This window comes from Cygnus atratus, chromosome Z (genome assembly GCF_013377495.2).
Source record: "Cygnus atratus isolate AKBS03 ecotype Queensland, Australia chromosome Z, CAtr_DNAZoo_HiC_assembly, whole genome shotgun sequence".
Classification (NCBI taxonomy): domain Eukaryota; kingdom Metazoa; phylum Chordata; class Aves; order Anseriformes; family Anatidae; genus Cygnus; species Cygnus atratus.
In genome coordinates, this window is record NC_066396.1 from 72,659,410 (window position 1) to 72,684,989 (window position 25,580).

The following is a 25,580-nucleotide window of genomic DNA, read 5'->3' on the forward strand; positions in this document are numbered from 1 at the left end:
GATTTTTAAAAGACTGTCAGAATGGATCCATCTGTCTTGGTGAATTCACTAGGTTGTAGTTCATGACTCTTCATTTCAGATAACATTTGTTGACAATTTCCCCTTTCCGTAGGGACCATGCAGTGGCACAAAATGGGTCAATCTAAGGCTGCTCAAAGCCCAACACTGCTTCTTTCTTACTGAGTAGTCTGCTTTTTGTGCCTTTGAGTGAAGGTTGTTTTACCTCCTTTTGGATCTTAGTGACCAGCACTGCTCCAGATGTCTTGCTCTGAGACATAGGTAGCAAAAGGATTAAATATGAGATACCATACTCCAGCGTAGTATTCAGTAGCTTTGGCTACTGAAACCACTGCTTTTAGACTTCCTGGGTTGACTTTGCTACCAAACCTTACAAAAATCTGTTCCCGTAACTGTAAGGAACACCAAAAGCACTTCAGGATGCCAAAGAAACTAGGCTGGGCTGATACCATACATTGCAGTCTTCAGCTGAAGGCTGGTTGATGCAGAAAACAAGCCTATCTTTTCTGTAGGTAATTACCTCAGTGCTTTAAAATAAAGCCCCTTTACTTAGCTGTTTCCTGACCTTTTGTTCCAGGAGTTGAAAGATACAACTGTTCTCATCTATTTGTAGGATGGCTATTCAAGCTGTTTACCGGTCTTGTAGATCTGAGTTCACTTATTTAGCATTCCTTCCTAAAGTTGTTTAGGGATTATATGCTTGTCCCAATTAAGAGACTGCTGCAAGCACATAGAAGTGAGCATCAACGTCTTACTGATGGATGTGCAAATTACCCATATCCTTACATGATGGTTCTGATGTTGTATATGCTGGAAGTTCACATTGCTGCTACTTCGTGTTAGAAAGACTCTTTACCTGGGAATAGAATGGAGGAAGACTTAATTGCAGACCTTGTTTGAAGGTCTGATGCTTCCTGTATAGCATGAAGTGGTGCCTAAGAAGATCCTGAATTTAAATTACACTTTTCAGTTGGTGACAACTCCAGGTTTGGAACTGTTTGGAGAAAGAGATGGTATTTGCATTTATCATAGCAGCTCCTCAGCTTTGAAGCATTTATTTGGGAACTAGCAAAAACATTGCCCCAGTCTTGTTCCGTAAGGTTTTAGTATAAATGAGAAATGAGGTATCTGATGTTATAACGGCACTGGGAGCCGTATGTCTGATTTAAACAGCCTGGAGCAAGATTACCTTGTATTAGTGGATACTGGGTTGAGAGCACTCTAGTTTCATGCCTGTTCTCATTCATCTTCAGGTTTTATATGGAGTGTTTGGAGAACAAATTTTTCCTTTTTCTACAGTTTAGGTCAGAGATTAAGAGGAAACTTGAGATGAATTTCAGAATTACCTTGTTAATTCCTGTGCCAAAACAAAGTTCATCATAAATGATGGATTCTGAATACTCTTTAATTGATGAGGAGTTTGTGAGAGTGTAGAATTTAAAATAAATTTTCACACAGACTAAACTGCAAGTGAGAGTTGATATGGGGCAAAACTTTGGTCTGTCTCTGCCTAAACTTTGGTCTGTCTCTGGTCCACATCAGTATCAGATGCATCCTCTGGCCACTTGGGGAGCTGAAACTTCACACATGATGTGCTGGAACTAAAGTGTTTGCCAAGACTGTAAGACAGCTCCATTACAGGAATGCTAAGAAATCTTGCACTGTCTACATGGATGAATGATACTAAATGAGGAGATGAAACGTTTCACAGCAATGAAACACTTTCTGATGAAGAAAACAAGGAATGCTAATCAATCTGTACATATTGGCAGGCAGTGTCGGAGTCCCAGACATACCCCAATATTATGATCTGCTAGTATCTCTTTAACACAGCAAGGAGCTATAAAGTTTGTGGCCATTACTCCTTTTCATCTAAGGGTTTGGCTGTGAGGAGAAAGCTGAAGTGGAAGAAATACCTGCTAGTCATAACCTGTTCACAGGCACAACTTGCTGTTGGGGCATCTTTCATAGCAGTACTGAAATGTACTTATGTAATAGGAAAACACAGCGTTCTGAGCAAGAATTAAAATACCTGACAGCTGTTCTGTCATTGTACCGAAGGCGGAAATATTAAACCCTCCTATTAATGAAGATTTTAAAAGGAGCTGAAAACTAGTCCCTTCATGTAGAGAATTCCATCAATAAGATCACCATCTGAGAAGCAAGGCATGAATGTCACTTAACTTGCTAACCAAAGAATTTACCTGGAATGAGTTACTGTGCCCAAATATAGTGGGGTCTTTGGCACCTAGATGCTTTTGGCTAATGTAGATTTATGTAAATACATACTGCTGAACCAACACATGAAATGTTTGTAGTTGTACAGTGAATGGGAGACTGTGGTCTCAACAAAGCTACATAACTGAATTCTTATCACCTGTTTTTGGATGGCTAAGTGTTTGTGCATTTTTAAAATCAAAAGATAACTTCTTACATAATCTAGTGTTAACCATGTTTATTTTTTAAAAAAGCTAAAATGCTACAAGGGAAGAAGGTGAAATGCAGTGAAGTGAAGTCTAATGATCAAACTGCCTTTCTTCAAGCATTAGAAGTACAGTCAGTTCCCTCAGGACAGGTTGATTCAGTAGCAGTTGAGGGGAAATGCAAGGGAGAGTAGTAACTGTCACTTAATCAGCACTTAAGTTAAAAAAATGCAGTTTGCTACACTATACTCACTTCTCTGAACTTCAGTATATGTTAAAAATGACAACGTGTGGTATGTATCCCCATGAAAAAGACTGCAATTCATTTTCGTGCCCACTTGTCTTTACTAGAGTATAAATTCAGTAGTTGGAATATTCTTTTCATGTCATAGAAGACTTTGTGATTTCAGGCTTTTTCTTCTAGTAATTTCCTGAAGAGTAGTTACCTACATTATAACTTTGGAATTGAGTCTCACGTTGTGAGAGCAGCTGATAACAAATCTCATAAATTTGAGAGAATTTCATAGTTTACAGGAGCTTTGAAGCCAAGAAGTGTTCCCCTATTGTAATAATCATGCACTTATAAAATTTAGATGTTTTTATCTAAAAATGACTTTGACAAGTCAGTTTTTCATGTCTTTTTTGACTGAACACATTTGAACTAGTAATAATGCATATATGTAGACCTTACGTTTGCGGTTCAGTATGCCAGCCTGTATTGCCTAGAAAGTGAGGCAGGATGCATTTAGAGATAGAGCCTAGAATAGTATTTCACAGATGTTAACTCATATTCCTGAAATTAATCTGTTTAATTTGTAAACTTTTCCATTTAGTAGAAGGAGCCAGGTGCTCCCCGCCTTAAGTTATTTTCCTGCATCACCTTCTGCTCACAAGCTTCCTGCCTTCTAACCCTGATGACAAAGCTTATTTCAGGTCATTCTAGGTGATCACTACTACATGGTTCTGTTTTTCAGATTTGATCCAGCTGCTGCCTACTGTGAATCCTATGTGTTGGTTGAAAACCTGGTACTCCTGCCAACCCTCTTCCAAAAATGTGTTCTCATTTGTCTCATTGCTAGTAAATGTCTGTAGTGTTGTGGTGAGGTTTCTTTATGTTCAACATTAACTCTGAGTAAAATTCTTTGGGTTTTCTGTGATCCTTAAAACTTTTTACACTATCTAGAAATAGTACAGTGTAATGGACAGATACAAAGAAGGCGGTCGCGCTTATTTCTGTTTCTATAAGACTGAAGTTGTCAGAACAAGCATATCTATCTTGTTTTGTTTAATTCTGCATATTTTATCTTGCCCTCTGCAGATGTTCCTTTGCCAGATGCTTGGAAGTGTTGTTTCATTACAGTTTTGTTGCAGATAGTACAGACACAAAAGGCAGCACAGAATGCAGCAGGTGCCTAGAACTGAAAGTTAAATGTTTCTAGAAGATTGTTGATGCAGCTGTAGTCAGTATGTTTGAAATTAATGTTTGTATGGAAATAGTTTGTAATGCTAAAGTCTTGTGCCTTCTCTGTCTTTTTTTGAAGAGCCATGGTAATAAATGCAAAGGATTCCGGGTTGGTCACAACTGAAAATGGAAAAATGTGTATAGAATTGCGCATAATGTCATCAGAGTTGAGCTTTCATGTTAACAGCAGTAATATTTTAGTAATACTGGTCATTATTCAGTGTGTATTGTGTACACATAGTCACTGCAATGCTTGGGGGAGCTCCAAAGTTGTCAGATACTTGTTCAGGGTGCTCCCTGGTTTTACAGCTTCTGAGAGGAGACACCTGGTGACAACACTAAATGGTAATCTGCCCAAACAATTGTTAGAGGGAGAGGAAGGATTTTTATTTGCATGATAGGCACTCTATCAGCAGAACATGGATGAAATGCTGATCCCTTGGTGACAGCTTGTATGTTTGCTGTGACTGTTACTGCAGTCTTTTGGTAATCAAGGCTGAGATCCTTTGATGAAGCAGTAGAAAGTGCCTTGTCTAATTGGCTGCTTGACTTTAATTGTTAGAACATGTGAAACTTGCTAGCCTGTAGTTTTATGAAATCTGTGCAAAAACTCTAGCCCACATTGGTGTCTGGCAGAGAACAGAGCTCTTGGAAGACACATCTCTTCTCCGTGTTGCTGTAAAACTAAAGTTTCCCCATGTGTGAACTTCAAGTTTCAGAGTGATCTCTTGGTTCAGTTGAACCTAGGCTGGCAGTTTCGAGTCTCGTCACTATTGCTTTGAACAGTGTTAGCTTACACTCCAGGCCAAAATCTTTTTCTTGCCTTAATGCTAGACTAATTTTAGGGCACCTAAACTAACCTTATGGGAGAATGAAGACAGCATACTTACACCTTCAATCTGGAACTCTATAGACATGCTGCCTTCTTGAAGTACTCTGTGGTGATGGGGTGAGAAACAAACCAAGTTCTTTTCCTCTCTGTCTTAGTTTCTCTTCTTGCTTCCCTCTATGGCATAACGGTGGGGTAGCTTAGTCTGGAAAGTGGCTGCATGCTTGACTTATCGTTATCACCGTGCTTCATGGTGTCCTGAGATAAGGAGAGGATTCTGTCAGCCTGACAATTCTGGATTTGGCAGGGATATGGACAAAAGGTATTTCCTGGCAAACTGTCTTGCCAGCAGGATGCTTTGAGCAGACCTTAACTAATGTGAAAATGGAGAAAAAGCAATTGGGATTGAACCAATTTAGGATGATTTCTTTCTGGAGCAACTTGCTTAGGACCTTGAAGTTAGATTTTAACAGAGCTGGGGAGCTGGATGGAAAAAGAAGTTTGTTCTTGTTACCAGCTTTTTAATTTTCAAGACAGTCCATATCTTGAACGCCACAGCTATTAGAACATGGTCTGTGTTGTGGCCTGGGGACCCAGTGTATTATAGTACAAGAGCAGTAGTCGTTTTAAACTGCTATTGCATGATTTTCCTACAGGCACAGAAAGCATTGGCCTATGTAGCTGGTGGTTGGAGTGCTGTCCTATTGTCTGGACTGCAGGAATCATCCTGAAGGAATTGCGTTTTCGAACAGGCACTCTGTGGCTTTAGAACAGTATTAATGGAGACTTGTATTAAGCCTGTTAATATTGTATGTTATAGTGCCTTTTCCGATTCTGTATACTTGTTTAATGTTACTGGAAAGGACTTAATGGCAATTACTGAGCTTTTACATATTAAACTACATGATTTATTGCATGTCACATGTCTCCTGGAAGTGACTCATGTGAGCATGTGGAAATGAAGTAACTTGCTTGATGTTACATTACTTAAAATAGCATTTGATTCTTTGACTTCACTCTTCACTCCTTTGCATGCATGACACTGTTTTTGACTGTTCAGAAGTTTTTTTTAGGGTTTGTGTTTTCAAATAGTGTAATAAAAAGTTTGACTTAACCTGCATAGCTTTTTGCAGGGATTCAGTTAAGTTGCCTAGTTAGTTCTTATTACTGACATTGTCAAAACAAGCTATTCTTTTAAAAGTTTAGATGGTTTATTCATCCATGTTAAATTCTAGCAATGGATTGATCTCAACATATAGCATAAGAAAGGACTTGATGTTTTAAAACTGGAACTTCTTTTAAGGCTAAATATGATTAGGGACCTTCCTGGTTCTAGTGAACCAGAGCATCACCTTCATTAAATCATTCTGTTGTTCAGCAAGTGATGTCTCTTTTATTGAGATTAATTCAGTATGTACTCTTTTCTTAAAAAAATAGCAAAACAGAACTTGTTTCTGTCAAATTACAGTGATTTTCAAGACGCCCATGAAAATGTTGGGTCCTGCAAATTGTTAGTGCTCCTGTAGTGACATGGGATGTTCTTGTGTGTTTCCGGCAGAAGTAATGCTCTTCGCTTCCACCATAGGAGTACCCAGGGTGCCCGTTTCATCACCATGATTGTTCACTCTTTGTTTAGGTGCTTGTAGGTATGTACTTCTGTTACACCCTAGTGATTCTAGGCCAACTGTTTGAATAAATGTTAGTTCTAGGGGAAACCAGTGTTTATTAAGAGGCCTTAAATAATGGGAAATTTCTGTAGGCCAGCACTGCTTCTCAGGGTAACTGCTGTGAGATTAGTGACAAGTATTTATAGTAACAGAGGTGCGTTTCTGTGAAGTCTAGCTCAATTTGGCAGCATTAGGCAGCATTACTGACCTGCACACCCTGAAGCCCATTCACTCCAAGGATGTCGTGTGGCTTATGGAGCTGCATATCCTCAAAGTAATTCTCTGCTGCTACCACAAGCAGTGCAGTAAGTGAAAAGTCTTTCAGTATCTGTTTTTCCAGATTCATGGTGGCTCCATTACATATTGAAGCAGCTAGTATATTGTGCTACTACAAAAAATGTGGTAACAAAGTGAAGCCACTTCTGAAAAAGTAGCTGATTTACCAAATTACATGGTACAGTTTCACCTTAGCATAGTAAGGAGCTTCTACTAGTAACATGACAAGCTAATTTTAAGAAAACATGCTTCATAGGTAACTCACTGTTATTTCAAGCAGTTCCTAATTGTCACTGGTTATTTCAACACAGGAATGGCTGTAACAGGCAAGACAGTTGCTTGTTCAGCCTCCTGTACTGTCCATAAGATAACACTCTGCTTCCATACAAGCTAAAGTAACGTACATCCCCACATACAGTCCTTGCTTCGAACTGTTTCAGGATGAGATCTCCTGTTTGGATATAGTGTATTCCCTTGGTAAGTTTCACGTAGATCTTGTCATCCACAGTATCTCCTACTCTTGACTTTCTCTGCATGCTGTGGGAGGAACCAGAGGTGCACCCTCATGTTTGAATTTGGTATCTACAAACAACAAAGTCTCTAGGAAGAGTTAATTGCTTGTGTTGGAGTAGCAGCTGATAGTGTTCTTCCTATATGGGAAAAAAACATGCAAAATGTAAGGCAAGAGAATGACACTTAAGTTAACAGAATGGTAGAGTTGAACCTGGCTGTGATGAAATTTCCACTTTCAGAATAAGTTAAAGCCCTGGTTATAGCTGTTTAATTACAGAGATAGATGTCTTACTTGACAGTTTATTCTGCCATACATAATGTTGATTTATATTTGATTATTTTCATTCAGCCTGACTGGGTTTGGGAGAAAGAGGCAGCATAGTATCAAATATAGTAATGTAGGAGTGATCATGATTTACAGGCGTTTTCTTTATAGTTGCCTAGTGTACTAGCTCAGTGATATGACTTATGAGTGTTCAGTAAATAGAGTCCATCTACTGGATCAAAAGCACAAACTGGTGTTAAATTGGGAATTGTTTTGTGGATCATGCATTTTGCTCACATGTTGCTGAAGCTGCTTTTAAAATGTAGTTCGAGCCATAATGCAAACTTAAAAAGGAGTGTGATACTTGAGTGGTAATTATGTTAAAGGTAAATGGTGAGAAAGCAATACTGATGGTATTCTGTACTTCTTTAACTCTTCTCATTAGAGAGACTGCTGTGTAGGTACAGTTTTAGTTGCAGTTACACAGTTGAGTGAATAGCATGTCCAGGTGTGTGTTCCTGTTCAGTGTCAAAATAACACTGCTAATTGCAGTGGCTTAAACCAGACTCAGTTGATGGTGCTAATTTCTGAAGATGTAATACCTTTTGAAAAAGAGCTGGTAGCAGCTGGATGTAATGCCCTTGTTGTGGAACAGAAGTGCTCTGTGGGCTTGCCACTAGATTACGCTACCGTGTTGTGAAGCATTCTGATGTCTTCCACTGTGAATTCCAGCAATTAAGTCAGACTACTTCATACTCCTTTACCTGGAACTCCTCATCAGACTTCTTGTGCTCATGAAGTTGGACTTGAGGTTGTAAGTACTGCTCACTGTTCTTTCCAGTGCCGCCCTGGGTTTGCCCTCAGGACACTGTAGGCTGTGACTAATTGCAGTTTTTACGTTAGTCTTCACACAGCACCATCTTCCATGCAATGCCACTTGTGCTTTGATGTGTCAGTCATTTAACACAGCACCTCTGCTCTGTTGAACTCCTGGAAAATGTTAAAAAAAATAAAAATAAAAATACAGGTCCAAGGGGTGAATTGAAATGAGAACTTCTGTGTACAGACTTGCAGTGTTGTCATGTATGTTTCTTAACAGCATTCTTACACCAGTGTGTGTAACTTCAGGCTTTCTTTGGCTTTCCATCACTTTTAATGTCAAGTTTCTGTCAACTTGACTTGGTACTGTTTACAAAGATAGGATATTGGCTTGTTCTTTAGTGCTTCAGGAGATCTTTGCTGATTAACTTCATGCACAGACAAAGAAACCTCTGGCTTTAAACTAAAGTTATTCTTAGTTTACTGAAAGTAGTATTTGATATAAAATGAACGCTTGCATGACTGTTGACAGTAAAATAAATTCACTAGAAAAGACCATCCATTTGCAGTCAGGGACTGGCTGGCATCTTGAAGAGTAAAACATTAAAGGTAACACACATAGCTGAAGTCCAATTGTAAAGTACCCAGTCAGGATTCGTATGTTTTTTCTGTAGACAGTTTCAGCTCCTAGAACATGCTTAGCTTCAGCAGTACCTTCTTCCCTGTCAACTGTTGAAGAAAAGAGTATGTAATGTTTTTGGATGATAGGTTTTAGCATTTTGTGATACTGTTTCTTAATGGTTGTATTCCTTTAATACATTATTTCACAATAGATTTTTTTTACAGGATTCTTTTGCCCAAGGTGCCTGAAAAGTCGTCATACTGAAATCATTGATCCTAGTTTAAGTACTGTCTGCCTTATTTTTTTTACTGTTCCCTGTGGAAGGTAGATGCATGAATTTGCTATCACTTGAAGTTTCTAACTTTCTGGAGTATGATTGTGTTTGATAATTTTTTTGTATTAGAACATGAAACAAGTTCTTTTAGCTCAGTGGTATGTATTGATTGCATTATTAACAAAATGCAAGTATTCTGCTCTATTTTTATTCAAAACACACACTGAGATTTTCATCTTCAAAACTTCTGAAATTGAGTGACAATTTTGGGTTCTTTGAGTTATCGATGTTGACTCTTAGAACTAGTGGTGCAATTTTTTTAATGTTACTTTATCTGTTAAGGAATAAGTGAAATGGAGGGGGACAGATGGAACTTCTAAATGTACATATGCTTTCACCATTAAATACGCTGGTTTGTATTACTGAAGTAGTTCTACGAAGCCTTATAAGATTATGGCAAGTCTATACTGAGAAGGGTTTGAGAGCTCAGTCACTTCCAGTATTCATACGTTATTAAACACTTTAAACTGATTATTTTCTTGGTGGAAAAGGAGATAACCTGTATCAATTGTCTATTTTGTTTGGTCTGCAGACCCTACAGTAATGTTTAAAAACTACGTAGGGGGGCAGGATGAGCTAGATGTTCTGGTAAGATCACCAAGCAGTTAGGGAAGGTAGCTTGTTTAGTTCTTTTGTTAGGTCTTTAACTCTGATGAAACAAAGCAGCCAAGGACTCCCTCGTGTGGTGGGTGTGCCAACCTTTCAGTCTTCTTCCTGCATTTCTGTTAAAGTCCTTCGGTTCATGCAAGTGGAGAGTGCAGTCTGAAATAAAGTGATTGACCACAGGAAAAAATGTAGCAATAGAAGCTTTTCTAGTTTTGATGCTGTTGTGTTTTCTGCACCTCTTAGTCACCTGGTAAAATTGCCAGTCTATATACTAATGGAGCAGGGCTGAAAAAAACACCACACATGCTCAAGCAAAAAACACAAAATTCTACAGCAGTGGTTTTGGATTTTGTCTGGGATGTGTGTAGGAAAACTATCTTCAACAGAAGATAATTTCTTAGCTATTGAAATAGAAGAATCATGAAGACGCAGACTCGGCAGACAACTGGACAGGTAGGCTTGATACTGGCAGAAATTCCTGGGGACAAAATGGTTCTGTTGTCCACCCCCCCACCCCCCAAAAAAAAATACAGAGAAGCCTTGTAATTTACCAAGATGCTTTAATTTTAATCAGTCATGAGATAAAACTGCTCTGCTAATCAACTGCTTTCTAACCATGTTGTCAGACAGAACAACATGCATCGTTTTTCAAGAGATAAAATGTTATAGGACAACTGAAAACGCAGCACTTGAGTTGACTGCGCATTTGTGGCCTCTCAGGGACTTTACCTCCCTGTGGTACAGCCATAGCTGTGTTTTAGAAGTAGCTTTCAAAAGGGCTCGCTTAACATCTGTTAAGTTAAAGCTCATACTTGCCTACATTTCAAGCCTTTCTCTTAAGGTGTAGCAGATTGTAAATGACACTTGAGCACTTTCAGGCAAAGCCTGGTTAACAGGACTGTACAGTTCAGATGGCTGAACTCCCTCTTACTACACATCTAGCCCAGTAGCGTTGAGTAAAGAGCTGTTGAAGATGCTGCTTTGGGCGCTTGTCTGAATTAGTATTACTTCTTGGTTCTGAGCTGCCTACAGGCTTTATGAGTACATTCCCCCTGAAACCGAGTGGTAGCTCTTGGGTTGAAAATGTAACAAGCATTACAGCCATCTTCCACTCCAAGGCCTGTTGCAAAACACTGTCATCCTTTGTCCACTGCAGAAGGAAGGAGCTTCACAGACATCTGTCTCCTTACAGAAGTTTTCTTTTGGTGCACGCTTTAGTCGTACCTTTTTTTAGTTACTTCTGTTTTACAGGTACAATAGTCAAAGCGAGAGGGTCTCTTTAACACATCCTTCAAGAAATCTGTCTGATCTGAAGACTCTTGTCCTTTCTGTCCTTTTGTGGAAATGCAGCAAGAAGGAATTTAGCTGTTATGTGGCAGTTCTAATAGCATTTTTAAAGAAAAGCCATTACCTGTAGGTGCTGCAGCTGTTTCCAGAAGGAAAAAGGAAGGAAATGAAGGTTGGTGAGTATGCTTTTTCTTAAAAGAATATTCGTCAGGCAAGCCACTTCCCCTAGGAAGTTGAGAGGAGTGGCTGAAAAACAGGATATTAATTCCTAGTGTGGCATGGTTGGGCTGGATGGCCTGACTCAGGTGTTTGCATCTTACTTTAATGTAAGAGAACTTTAGGGCGTATTTCTTTGAAAGAAGAAAACAGGGTTGGTATGGGTAAATAACTTAGTGTGTCTCTTTCAGTTTTTCCTTATGTTCCAGGGTACTCAAAACTCACTGTTCAGAAATAAGTTCTGGATATCCCCCAAAACAGGGAGCTTAAATAAAACAGTAAAAATTGAGACAAACTACTAGGATGTTGTAATTATGTATAGAATATCTAGGAAGAATAAAGACTGTTATCCTTGTCTCTTACTGTTTTCTGCTGTTTGTAGGTGCTGCCCTTACTGCAGTGGAGATATAAATTGCTGGCTTGGACAGGTGATTACCATTTGCTGTCCAGCCCTTAAAAACTGCCTGTCAATAGATAGATGATAGCAAGGAGACACCACCAGGTTTGTGTTCATGCACAAAATACTCAGGTGCATGAAACTTCTCCAGCAGAGGACTTTGTCAGGTAGTAAGTGATATTTGGCCAGCACCAATACCTTTTTCTTTCCTGTCACCAATGATTTCTTGCTTATCACTTCATGAACAATTTGGATAGTAACAAGGCAATAAAGCAAAATTGCCTTCTGTCTAGATCTCCTATTCCTTCCCAAGCTCGTGAGAAAGGACTACAGAAGTTAATAATGATGGCCAAGCGAAATAGCTTGTAATGGATTTTGAGCATTCTGTAATTTAGTAACCTCTTTTAAACAGTATAAATAGCTGTGCTTCACAGAAATGTATAGTGTAATTTAGTGCTACACTTTTTTTAATTCCACAAATCCTTGAGTTACCTAAGGAAGAATTAGACTTGGGGTGGATTTTTGAACAACCAGCTAAACAACCAGTTAAGTTTCTCAGTCTCATAATTCTTTCATTCCACCTCCACTGCAGTAGCCCAGCTGAAGCATCCACAGGATCTTTGCTTCTAAAATTCAGTTCTCGTGAACAGGACTCTGCTGTAATCAGTCTACATAGAAATCTTGAGGCAGTTGCTGAAAATAACCAAAAAATCCTTTAGCAGATCTTAATAAACAAGGTATAGAGTGTAATTATTCCCATTCAGAAACTTGAACATTTTTGTCTGCAGAAGTAGGAAAATATTTTATCAGTTATATTAAAAGGACTTTATTCTGCTTTAAGGAATATTGCTTCTACATAAAAAGCAAATCATTAAGAATGAACAACAGACATCAGTTCTCTTACATGTACTCTGTAGGACAACTTTCTCTGTGGATAGCATCCTGTTGAGACTTTCAATGTTGTGCAGCAGAGGATTTTCTTTGGGCTTTTGCAGCTGTGCACAATATTTTAATAGGCTTCCTTTTTAGTAGGCAGTTGTGAAATAGCCTGAGCAGAACAGAACTAGTTCATTTATGATTTTTCCTCTCACAACTTTTGTGAATTAGAGCTTGTGTGTTTTTAAAGCAAAAAAAACACAATGTGACACTTGGCAAGACACAGTGGTAAATTCAAAGGCACTGTGTGCCCATGGCTGTACCTTCCAACCTGTTTCTTTCCTTCTGTCTACTTGAAACTTAAGCTAAGTTTCAAGCTAAATGTAATAATGTAATAAGCTATGTAATCTAATAATGTAATAAGCTAAATGTAATGCTGCTTACAGGTCAGAATTATGGAATAAATAGCTGGTGTGCATAAATAGTCTAATTTTAATTTTAAAGACCTAGGAAAGGCTAAACTGAATTTTCAAAATAATTAAACACAATAGTAAACAGAGCACCAGAATAGCCAGCCCAAAGAGGTGTCAGAGGTTTTTCAGACTATGGTGTCATTAAGCACAAACTGGGGAGAAGGGAAGAATGACACATGGCTAGAGCCAGATGTAGCTGAACCTGTATTAAAGTAGTAGCAGACTATGCTGCCGTTTGATATATGTTTAAATCTGAAGATTTTACTTGTGGACAACTGTAGATACACTTTTCTTCTCACCCACTAAAAAACCGACACATGTTTACTTTAAGTGTGTTACTAGACTTGGAAACAAGTGTGATTTGCAGATGATTTCTACCTTGATGTGTGGAATTAGCTGGTATGGAAGAGTCACAGATCAAGCCCAGAGTAATTTCTGTCAGTGTTTGGTTTAATCTTCAGCTTCAGGCAACACAAATCAGCGATTATGATTGTTAAATAATGTTTGTCTTCTGTTCTGAGTAGTGGATGATTTGGTTTCAGTGCATCTAGTTTCTGGGTAGTTGGTTATGAAAGCAAGGAGTTTACATATTGAGGAGAAAACTCCTCTGCACAGAATGAGAACCTGTTCGAATTACACTGGCCAGCTATCTTCAATTTCAAGCAATGAGTGAAATGTGTGTGCAACAGATCTGCTGCTCTTTGCCATCTGAAACCTAGTCAGATGGGACTTCCCCTAGGTTTTTTCAGATACACATTGGTGTTCGCATAGGTTAGTTCTGAAGTCGTGTGGCACTGAAACACTTGAGAAGAACTGAATTTTTAAGTCCTTGTAACTCACTTTGTTTCCCCCAAAAGTGTGTGGGTTTGGGGGTGGGGAATACTAAATAGCTGTCAGACACTTTGCAGTAATTGGTATACCTGATGGGTTGTTTGAATTAGATGCTTCTAGTGCTTTGTGTGGAATGTTTGCCTGGATTTTCTAGAACTCAACAATCTGTATGTGAACTGTCAAACCTTGTAAAAAAAAAAAAAACTCTTAAACAATCATCTTCCCTTGAAGCTGGGAGAGCTAAGAGCAGCCCTTCAAGCATCTATGTGATTGGAACAAATTAGGTTCAATTTCCAACTATTTGTACTGCTTGTTGAGAGCCAAGTTTCATATTTCTTCTCATGGACATCTGTGAAGGAAGTGATTTTTTTGACTTTAAATGGTTGATAATGTGTAATGAAACCACTAATCTTCAGGCAAAATTTCAATCTGCACCATTTAGGAAGTTTTACCTCTTAACCTTTTTCAGATATATCAGCAGATACAGAAGAAGGTCTTTTGGAATGTCAGACCTAAATTCCTTTGAATTTTTATTATAACTTCAGTTTTATTTTGGGCTAAAGAATCACAAAAGATGGCACAGAATCATAGAAGGTGCAAGGGAGCTCTGGAACCCTGCTGTTTGACCCTGCTCCAGTGTTTAATCACCACTACAGTGAAAGCATTTTTAAATTGTAAAATCATAGAATAAGCCTACAGAAATTAGTTTAAGCTTCTTTTGAAGAAATTGCTAGATTTTTGTATAACTTGATAAATCTGCTAATGTTAACAAAGCTTAACTAAGTCATTGTCTGGAAGATCTGGTGATGAAGTGTATCCTTTGTAACAGTTGGATACTGTTTGCCTGCAGTGGTCTCGGTGTTTTTGTGTAAAAAATAAAATCACAAAAAGAGGAGTAAAAGTCTCTGCACATCTTTCTCTATACTCTGGAAATAGTAATTTGTTGGGAACATATTACATGAAATAGCTTTGTCTTAGATTTTGTTTTTCTAAGGTTGTGGTTTAAATAAGTTTTTTCCTAGAGCAAAACTAATAACACCAAACATCAGCATTCTGCTTTAGGAAATAAGACAAAAATAAAAGCTGTGCACAAAAAAGACATTTAAGTTGCTCTTTTTTGAGACACTGCAGGGAAGAGTTTCTGCAGACAGTGGGAGTGATGGAGGTGACAGGTATAGAAATTGCTCTGCTGTAATCAAACTAATAAGGGAAAAATCTCTTCTAGGATAGAGAACTTAGCTATACCTAGGTAAAGCCATAAATGAACACAGAAATGCTTCTGCATGTATCTATTGTTACAGAACTGAGATTGAAGGCTGGAATCTGGAGTTCATAAAGTACAAGCCCCTGCTCAGAGTAGGGTTGTCTAAAGCAGGCTACTCCAGGCTTTGCCTGGTCGTTTATTGATGTTTTTCTGTTAATAACATTGCATTGCATATGCTAACTTGTTTACAGCTGCTTCTAGCCAGTTTTTTTGTTTATTGCCTCCCCAAAGTAATGCACAGTGAAGAATGAGTGTAGCCTGGGAGAGGGGGTTGTCTTCTGAACTTTCAGTGCTGTGGTAGGCTAACTTTTACAAAATGCCAGCAGTGGTGGGGCTTGTTACTAAAACCTTTGTCTGTCCTAAATAGCTGCAAATGTTGCATCTTTTTTGCTGTGCATATTTAATATGTGCTATTTAGGTACGACATGAGAATTAGATGCAGCATGGATGCTTCTACATCTTTCCTGGCAATGAATTAATTTGCCGCTTGTGCATTATGTAATACTGCTTATCCTCTATACCAACTGTGCCTCCAAGTAATCTCTTAAAGTAACTTTTTGTGAATGGGCTATGTTGGATGCTTCCCATTGCTTTGCTTTTTGACTCTTTTTTGGACCTAATTTTTCCAGTTTTGTTGAAAAAATAATAGTCAAGAAGTATAGGATTTTTAAAAGGTCTGTGCTAATGAAGGATCTGTCTATTAAGTAGTATACTCTCACTGCGTTAAATTTTGGTACCTGTTTCTGTTCTTGTACACTAAAAATCTGAAAGTAGTATGCTGAAGGCAGCTACATTCTAGGCTTTGAAGTTTAAGAGATCTCTCCAGGTAAAGTCTCAAGTGTTTAAGTGCTCATACACAATAGTGTTAGAAATGGGCTGTGGTTCTGATTAAGAGCTAATTACAATGCTTTGTAGTCATATGTGATCTGAATTACGTAATTCGGATATGTAAAGAACCTGATAATGTTGCATTTTTGTTCTAATTGTATCTGACGGATATCCAGTTATTTGTGACAGTTAGCTTGAATATAGGAACAAAATTACCTTTTAAACCCCTTGTTAATGTGAGGCTCCACTTAGTGCGTGAGTAACATCTGTAGGAATGTTCTGCTCCAGATCTCTTGGCTCAAATTCTGATATTAAGTATGTTTGAAATACGCTCATTTTCAAATACCATTACAGACCTGCTATATTTTCTATAGTCAACTAAAGTTGAGGAGTGAATGGTGGATTTCTGATATTTTAACTTGGGAGGTTCCTCTCATCTCTAATGGTTCATAACAAAATCCTGAACATATTTCACATAGCTATTTAAGTCCTTCATTAAAATGACTGTAGCTGTTTCTGCGTTGAATTTAGGGCAGCCCATGGGAGCAGAGGAAGCTAAAGACCCCAGGCTTATTAGAAAAATAAGATGTGCGCCTTTGAAACTTCATTGAGGCAGATAATTGTTCTTCAATATAAGCAATTTTTTGCTCAATGTGTCCACAGAAGTTTTTTTTAACACCTTTTAGTTATTTGTTGTGTAGCATAGCAGTACTAACATTCACTCTTCTTCCTCTGTTTAATCAGGACAGAGCTTGGGTTATGGTTTTGTGAACTACGTTGATCCCAAGGATGCTGAAAAAGCTATCAACACTCTGAATGGATTGAGACTTCAAACTAAAACAATAAAAGTATGTAGTGTTCTTTATGGTTTAAAGAAACAAAAGTGTTTTGACTTCTTGTTGATAAGATGCATGTGTTTTCCCTTTCCAAGTACAACTTAAGCATTCTGCTATGTTAATAAAATTGCCTAGGACTTCACCATGGAGCAGATGATTAGTCCTTTAGTCCACCTAGAGATTATAATTTAATATGCAAAATTGGTGTGTGTGATAATTGTTAATATTTTATATTTGAACTTGAATTAGGTCACATCAGATCATATGCTTTGCATGCGTAAGTAACAGAAATGCAGTATTGCGTATAGTCTGAAGATTGCATTGTGTGCTTCCTACGTTTTTGTGCAAAGACAATATAAGTTGCTTAGTAAACAAGACAGTTGCAGCCTAAAGGAGTATTCTCTCACATCCTTAAAATGAAATGCTGAGATAACTGGTTTATTTATAAAGGGCTATGAATTACTGGACTCCAAGGTTGTTCCATATCTAGTGTTTATATGCCTTGTTTTTCTCTGTTTGGGATTCCTGCTTTTTCCATTTGTGTTGTAACAACTGCACCTGTTGTTAACTAAATTCAATTCCCTCAATTTCTAGAGAAAGGAATCTTGAGACTTCTTATCAACTGTTTTTTGTTCCACTCCAACCACATTTAACCACATTTTATTCTTTCTTATAAAATGGCTTTAAATGTCTCCAAAGGTGGGGTTGTGGTGATGGGGAAATGACTCTGTAATTAGCATATGTTATTCACGTGTACTTAAGTTTTCACATTAATCCTTGGAAATATAGCATTAATCAATTACTCCATTATCAGAAGAGTGAGGATATTGATTTGAGCAATTGTTTGGACTCTGAAATCTTAGGAGAGGAGATGAAATAAGATTTGTCAGGGAATGGGGACCTTTGAACGTGTTTCACAGTTAGTGCCTGAAGGCAGCACAGGGGCCAGCCAGTCTATTCTTTCTCATTAAACAGCAGGGTTTGCTTGCTGATCACTTGGACGGTGACTGCCCTCTAACTTGGGTCATATTTGAGCTGTAAGATAAAGCTCACCTAGTAAAAGGTTTGGAGTTAAAAAGCAATGCTGAGCCACTTAAAAATAACAGGCAAATACAAGATGGCATGGAATTCAGGTAGAATGCCCAACCTGTTAGGGATTCATGAGGTTTATTAAATGCATGATGCTATGTGAAACTTAGATATGCTGCAGTTAATGAACATTGAGTCATGGAAAGACTTGGATAGATGCTTTGCTGCAGAAAGCTACCTAGCTACCTACTTGCTTTTAGTAGGCTTGCCTGCAGGCAGACTATCCCATGTTCTACTTGGTGAGGGAATATGGAAGAAAGCCATTTAGTATGCCCAAAGCTTGTGTAGATTATAAAGCAGTCTTCTGGGGGAAAGGGGCATGGATTAGTTCTCCAGTAATGTTACAGGTATGTTGTATCTTAGATATATCTTACACCGTAAAAATAAGAAATGCGTCTGCTCAGGATAACTAGTTCCTTGGACTATATAAATATTCAAAGGAAAAGGATGCTATACAGAGAATCAGTCCAGGCCAGGCTTCCCAAATCAAAAAGATTCCTTACGGGAGTGCTGGCGACTTGACTTTGTTCCCAGCATATGACTTGTTGGTCATCTTTTAGTTTACATAATTACAGGATGTTAGGGTTTGGAAGGGACCTTGAAAGATCATCTAGTCCAATCCTGCTTCCAGAGCAGGAACACCTAGATCAAGTCACACAGGGACGCGTCCAGGTGGGTTTTGAATGTCTTCAGAGAAGGAGACTCCACAACACCCCCTGGGCAGCCTGTCCAGTGCTGTCACCCTCACCGCGAAAGTTCTGTCTTACATTTAAGCAGGGTCTCCTATGTTCCATCTTGTACCCATTGCCCATAAGTGATTAATGTAAACATCACTGAATTTCTGCAAGTAGAAATGGATTGATTAAAAAAAAAGTCTGGGGTAAAAGTGAAAATAGATGGAAGTGGGGGATGACACTGCTTTTCCTTTCTTGCCTTGCTCATGTGCTAAGGCAAAGTCAACAAAATAGTTGCAATCTGTTTATTTAGAAGAAAGTATCTGTGAATGCTGGCTTTCTCATGTTACATGGCAAATTCTGACTCTAGCTACCCATGTTTAGTTCTGTTTGATTTCAGTAGCATCTCTCAGTATTAGCATATATTACCTGGAGAAAGAAAGGCTGCTTTACTGCCTTAGCCTTTTTTGGGTGTAAGCCGTATTTCAGGCCAAGTTTTCATGACTGGATTCTCCCCATGTACTGTTTAAAGAGGCTGTCTTCACCTCCTTCCACACTGCAGGGGAAGAAGAGGCTAGGAGGATTCCTATTGTTTTTCAAGACTTGAGGTGTTTGTACATTAGACAGCTGCTGCTTCTAGAAGACCTGAGATGTCTGTGTGGCAGTGACTTGAGAGAAAATCTATCAAGGATGTGTGTCTTTCATCTCTGAACCAGTAGAAATACCCAGTCTACTGGGAGTCACTCTAAGTCACATACACCTCTGATCAGTCCAGGGGCTAGGCTAAACAGAAGTAAAGTTCCTTTGTGTGTGAACATCTTGGGTGGACAGTTATTTCTGAGCTCTCAAAACCAGAACATTTGCAGAGCCTTCTTATGGTTCAGGGACCGCAGTGTTCCTATTTATAGTTGATACCTCCATGTAGTGGCTGAAGTGAGAGCATTCCCCCTCGGAGAGAATTGTCCTGATCCCTGTCTGTGGTGTTCTGTATTGGTGCATGACAGGTGCATCTGACCCATTGCTTCTTTTCTACAATCACTGGTTATATTCCTCTATCCCTAAAAGGGCTGCCACCTACTGTTCTTTCAAAGTAAAATGTACTCAAACCACGAATTTGCAGATTGGCTTAGGTTTTTCTGTGTGGGTAGCAACATTAAAACCTATTACTTGCTACCTTTTTAGAACGAGGGCTGTCCTTTGGAAAGTTTTATGAAATACTTGTAAGTTGGCTTATTTGTGTTGCAGGTAGCCTGTGAATTTTGGGCTTCATTGAATTATGCAACTTCAGTGTGAAAGCAAGCTGTATCAGAGAGGTGAAACACTTCCTATGGCTTCTTTTTGGGAAGAAGCTGCTGCTGGAAAGTACTTTTTCACTGACTCTTAAATAGAACAGAAAACATGGATTTCTGTGACTTGAGTGATCTTTCTGCTTACTCATTTGCTTGTTCATTGATTTGGTCTTTGTTTTTTCATTTGTTTTGTCCTGAAAAGATTGGTTCTTCCCAAATCTGAAAAACTCAGAGGAGCAAACAGCATGCAAGTGTTACTGTTCCTTTCGCAAAGGAATATGAAAATTCAGTGCACATTTCATTAGCTTGGTTTCTGCTTGGGAGAAGGGAGATCCTCAGTGACTTCCTGCCCTCACTCCTGGGAAACCTCAATCTAAAAGATGCAGATGAATTTATTGTGAGGTTATCTGTGTGGCGATATCTTCTGGTGTGTTGTAAATGCCTTCAATGCTAACAAGTCTAAAAAAGAATGGGGAGACAAATGTCCTGTCCTTGAAGTGGTTCAGAGCTGTGTAAGATCCTGAATAAGAGGCAGCTTTTAATATCAGTTGGGGCTACCAGGAGGACATGGGAAAACCTCAGTCTGGCTTTTCTCTGTGGATGCCAGGGTGTGTGAGTGATGGATCTGGTCTTTGGTGGATCAGAGCTCCCAAGGGACACAGCTGATGGCGTAACTGTTTGTTTCCCCCTCACAAGGTGAAGTAGGGTCGAAGAACTTCCCTCTGTCTGCCCTGCAGCTCTCCAGCACAAGAGGGCCTGAAGCAGCAGAGCCTCTCTGTACAGGAGCTGGCAGATAGCTTTCTTAGTTCTTAGTGCTGGTGATACGTGTATAGGCATGGATGGAAATCTGCAGTGTAGAGGGGAAAAATGGTTTGGCCTAGCTACAGGCCTAGCTGTTATCCTTTTTTTATAAGATAGCATTGATTATCTGTCTTCTGCCCAGCTAGTGCTTCTTAAAAATCAAATTTAATAAGGCTTCTTCCTCTCTCAAGTTCTTTTTTTTGATTTTCTTGACTATTAGAGTGTTTACATGGGTAATTATCACCTGTCAGGGGAATAGAGATTTAAGAAATATTTTATCTAAAGTATTAAATCTGTAGGTTTTCCTCCCACTCCTTCATAGCTTTGCATATGTTTAAAAAAAAAGCCTTCACATGTAACATAATTCCAACAGGAAGCTGTAAGAAAGTTGGACAAATTATTTGGCTACATGCATCAGTCCTACTTTGCCGTCACTATCACCTAGTTAACTGCCCTACTGTAGAAAGCTGTGTAATTAAAAACAGCTAGTTATGAATTTAACAGAAGAGTGAATATTGAGCTATTGGCTTTACACATGCCCAGAAAGTGCAATTCAGCAAGGGGATACTTGAAGTACGTCATGCCACAATTTTGATAATGTCCTGTGAGTCAGCATGTCCTCAGAACTTGCCTTTATGATGTGCAATTTTACTTGGTGCCATGAACTGTTATTTAGATTTACAGTAATTCAGTTTAAGGGAATTGTTCACGATCTTAGCTGCTTAAGGTCTCCACCTTTGTGAACTTGTACCTCTGATAGTATTCTTGAAAGCACTTCATAGGATATAATAAAATACTGAATAAAGAAGTATACTAGTGTGACTTCTATATTGGTGCAGCAGAAAAAAAATGAGATTGTATTCTCTAACATTATTTTTAGAAGAAAACTTGGGTAGCGTCACTTTCTATATTAATTTTTTCATTGATCTCTCTGGAGAGCAGTGAAATACATATGAATTGAGTAAAAAGCCCATTAAAATTCCGGGGGGCAGGAGCTGTGAAGGTGAGAGAAACCCTCTTTACCTCCTCGATTTTGTTCTTACAGCACTAAAGGACATTGATCTAGTGAGTGGCAAAAGGAGATCCTGTTTGAAGGTTTAATTAAAGCTAGTGAATTTTATTGATGCTATCAATCAGCAGAGATTCAGAGAAGGGGCATGGTGCCAGACCATTTAGTGGTCTTGACAGGGTAATTAAATACCTCAGGACTGTATTCTCAAGGTAAAATTGAAGTGCTCTAGCAGATCTGAAGCAGCAGAACAATGTCTTGGAACAAAGGTAAAGGTGTTTTTTTACCTTGTTTCTGCAGGAATTATATAAATGGTAATTATACAATCTTTTAGCTATGTTAGAGTTAAAGCTTTGACAGCATTTCCATTTTAAACCCCCCCCTCCCCACCCCACACATGCCTTTTCACCCCCAGGTAAAATTTGTTCTTCACTGAAATTCAAATCCCTTCAGACTTTGAATGTTACTTAACCGGCTTATGCTGGGTGCTTATTTTTCATGTTGCTGAGTAACATTGAGAGGAGCATTCACTTGTGAATGCGTGTTGCTGTCTCTTCCTGTAAACCATGCTAAGGACACACGGTTCTTCGTTAATACTTAACTACTCCAAGCAAAATAACTCAGCATGTCAGATAGAACTTCAAAATGTGCTCATCTCTCCTGTAATTGCATAGCTTGTTTCCTGTCTGATCCACACATGGGCCCTGTCACACCTGATCAGTTCTTGCAGGAGCCTGCTGCTGCTTTCACAGTGAGAGGGTCCCTCAGACCAGTGCAGCTCACATGAAGACAGCTGAGCAGGTTTGCAGCCGGTGGTGCAGTGGTTCTTTTCTGAGCCTGCGCAGGTTGTGTGATGTGTTAGAAGGGGCAGGGAGTACTCCATGGGGCTGAAGGAAGACTCAAGATTGCTCAAGAGCTGAATGCTAAGCAGTAAGAAAAATCAACAAAAACTAAACTGTTTGTTAATACAGGGACACCAATGCTACACTTTCCTGTCATCTGCCCTCCCCATGCTATGGAAAGTCCCCTAAGTACAATATGGCTTTTCTTCATTTGTCCAGGGTGTTGCAAATGCCAAGTATAGAGATCTATCTCTACTTTTTAAAAATCCAAATACTTCTTTCCTGTGTAAGAATACTGTTATTGTAAAATACAGATGTACTTTGGAAGTTATGGAAGCGTTGTGAAAAATTGATTGACCTCTAGTAATAAGCTAGTGGCTTTTGACATGAAATATCAACTCTATATCTCACCCATGCAGTTACAGTTTTTTTCCTGAAAGGCTTCGTAGATTCAGATCTTCCATAGAAGCAGTAACAGTGTCAATGGATATGTGGTTGTTTGTATTTCTGCAAGGTGTTTGTGAAATGAGTAATGCAGATGTGCTGGCCAGTGTTTGTCCTCTGCAGTTCACTGAACACAAATATGGAGAACTTGAAGTGCACTTTTTTCTTCAGAGAGGAAGAGTTGTGAACAGATTCACTTCAGTTTCAAAAACAGAAGAATTTGTGTCCCACCCTTTTTTTTGAGATTTTATTCCTGATTCTGGTCTGAAGAATACTCCCTCCCAACTCTCACATGACCATTGCGTAACAGCATTACAAATGTGAGACACATTCAGTAAAAAATACGCTGTTTCGTACTTTATACAACAAGACTACCCAGGATAATATCCAGCACTCCACAGGAACATAGTCATAGAATGGCCTGGTTTGGAAGGGACCTCAAGGATCACCCAGTTACAACCCCCCTGCCATAGGCAGGGACGCCACCCACTAACTAGATCGGGTTGTTCAGGGCCTCAACTATAACCTGGCCTTGAACACCTCCAGGGATGGCGCATCCACAGCCTCTCTCTGGGCAACCTGTTCCAGTGCCTTACCACACCTGGAGTGAAGAAAGAACATAGGAAGAACAAAGCGAAGTATATAGGAAGGTCTTTGACTATCAGAAGGTGGGAAAAGTGTCAAAATGTCTTCTCTCCAAATGTATAGAGTCAAGTTTGGAGTCTGAGTCTCCTTTTATTTGTTGTCTTTTCTTTGTACTTATATTCAAAGTTCTAAGTGATTACTCTATTTAAAGAGACTGATATAATCATGACTACAGGTTTTAAATCTTCCACGCTACAGTCCCTGTAAAGGCAAAGCTGTCAGCAGAATTGTGGTTCTGTGATTATAGTGCATAATTCTCATGTCATTTTATTGTTGAAAGACATCAGTGAATTTAATTACCTTCTCTTACATAGTAGTATGATAAGCTTCTAGTAGTACAGCATTTTACCTACTAAAACCTCTGATTCTGTTTTTGTCCTTAACAGGATTTCAGCTGTTTTTTTATTGCTGATTTACATGCGCTATTGCATGTCATTTGGTGAACAGAAGCAATCTGGATCTGTTGTAGCCACTTCAGACCAAGTCTTCTGAAAAACCTATTTCTGGTGCTCCTTTCTGGTAGGCATAGCAGTAGTTTAGTAGGTCTCAGAGTATGTTGTACTTAATCAGTTAAATCCTGAGGAGGACTCCTGGTCCTCTTCCTTTGTATAAAGACTGTTGTTAAGTAAGTAAAAACAGCACAACATAGGAACTGAGGCTGCCAACTGGAGATGAAGTGCAATGTCAGGTTAAAGCTGACTTTGTTCATGTGTTGAATTCTTTATTTTAACACTCTTCCCCATCCGCTCTTGTCTTAAAGTAAACTAAATGTATTTGGAATTACATGTGGATTACAAAATTAAAATTGTAGTAGAATGAGTTTAAGGCCTGTCAAACCCAAGGTATCATACCTGTCCTTTCTGATCTTAACATTTAAAGCAAACAACACCTTTTGTCTTCATCAATGATTAGAGAAGGAATCTAAAATGCAAAACCTCTTTACCCTTTGCAAGGTCGGCCTTTCTGGTCAGTAATGCGAAATGCTTTGAGCGATCCTTGCAGAACTTGGTAACCATTGTTCAGAGGTTTGCTTTGGCTTGGTTGTTCATCCTTTCTCTCACACTGCCTCTCCAAGAGCACAGATGCAGCTTTTGCTTAAGCTGACCATATTCTGAATAGCATGCTACATTCTTATACCAAGCTCCTTCTCTAAACAAGGTCAAAGACAACTTTTGACTGCTTTTTTCTCTAATGTTTGAAAGTCCCCATCTGGTCCTGTGGCATATTACTAGGAGTGTGTGATCCTAGCCAGGATCTGGAGGGGAAAAAAAAAGTCATGAAAAATCTTAAGGGATTTTGGGTTTTTGTTAGGACTATTGATGCGTATTTCTAATTTGTTGCTGACGTTTCCAAGGATTTTTTTCAGAAAGCTGGTATAACCATAAAAGAATGATACCAGAACAGTGCAATGCTTAAATGCAACATCAGCTTGATATCAGCTTGATCCGCCCTTGCTTGCTGAGTCACATATTTATCACTCTTGCATGAAGCAAATTCAGATACCTTTGAAATTGCTGTTTGCAGAAAATTCTTCTATAAATTAGAAGATTTTCTACAAGCCATATTCCTCCTGAGAATTGCAGAACAGAAAATTGTTTTTTGGTAGCTACTGAAAGTCAGAACAGGCCTGCTGATCTAATTGAAGCATCTCTTCTACTCAAATCTTGTGTTGCTTGTAAATGTCTTCAATAGTCGCAGTGAACTGTAGTTGCCAGTTTTTTTCTGGTGTTGTAAGAACAGTATAAATCATTTTGGAGTGGACTCATTTGCTTATTAGCTGGAAACTGCTACACAGAGGAGGACACATGAAATCCCATAAGGACATCATGACTGCTGCTGCTCTTTCAAACAAAACTTACTTCTCTTAGATAACTGTGTTAGCTAAGGCTGTGAGACTGAGCAAGAATGAAGGCACCTAGAACGAAAAGCAAAGGGCGTCCATCTA

General features: G+C 38.8%; 1 protein-coding gene across 3 annotated transcripts in view; it reads left to right on the top strand.

Moving 5' to 3' along the window:
• ELAVL2 (ELAV like RNA binding protein 2) overlaps window positions 1-25,580 on the top strand; it is a 90,588-nt gene that overhangs the window by 46,293 nt on the left and 18,715 nt on the right. For all 3 annotated transcript variants that reach the window (XM_050716275.1, XM_035564554.2, XM_035564553.2), the window contains exon 3: window positions 16,751-16,854. In XM_050716275.1, the coding sequence (XP_050572232.1) occupies window positions 16,751-16,854 (104 nt within the window). The remainder of the gene's footprint in view (window positions 1-16,750; window positions 16,855-25,580) is intronic.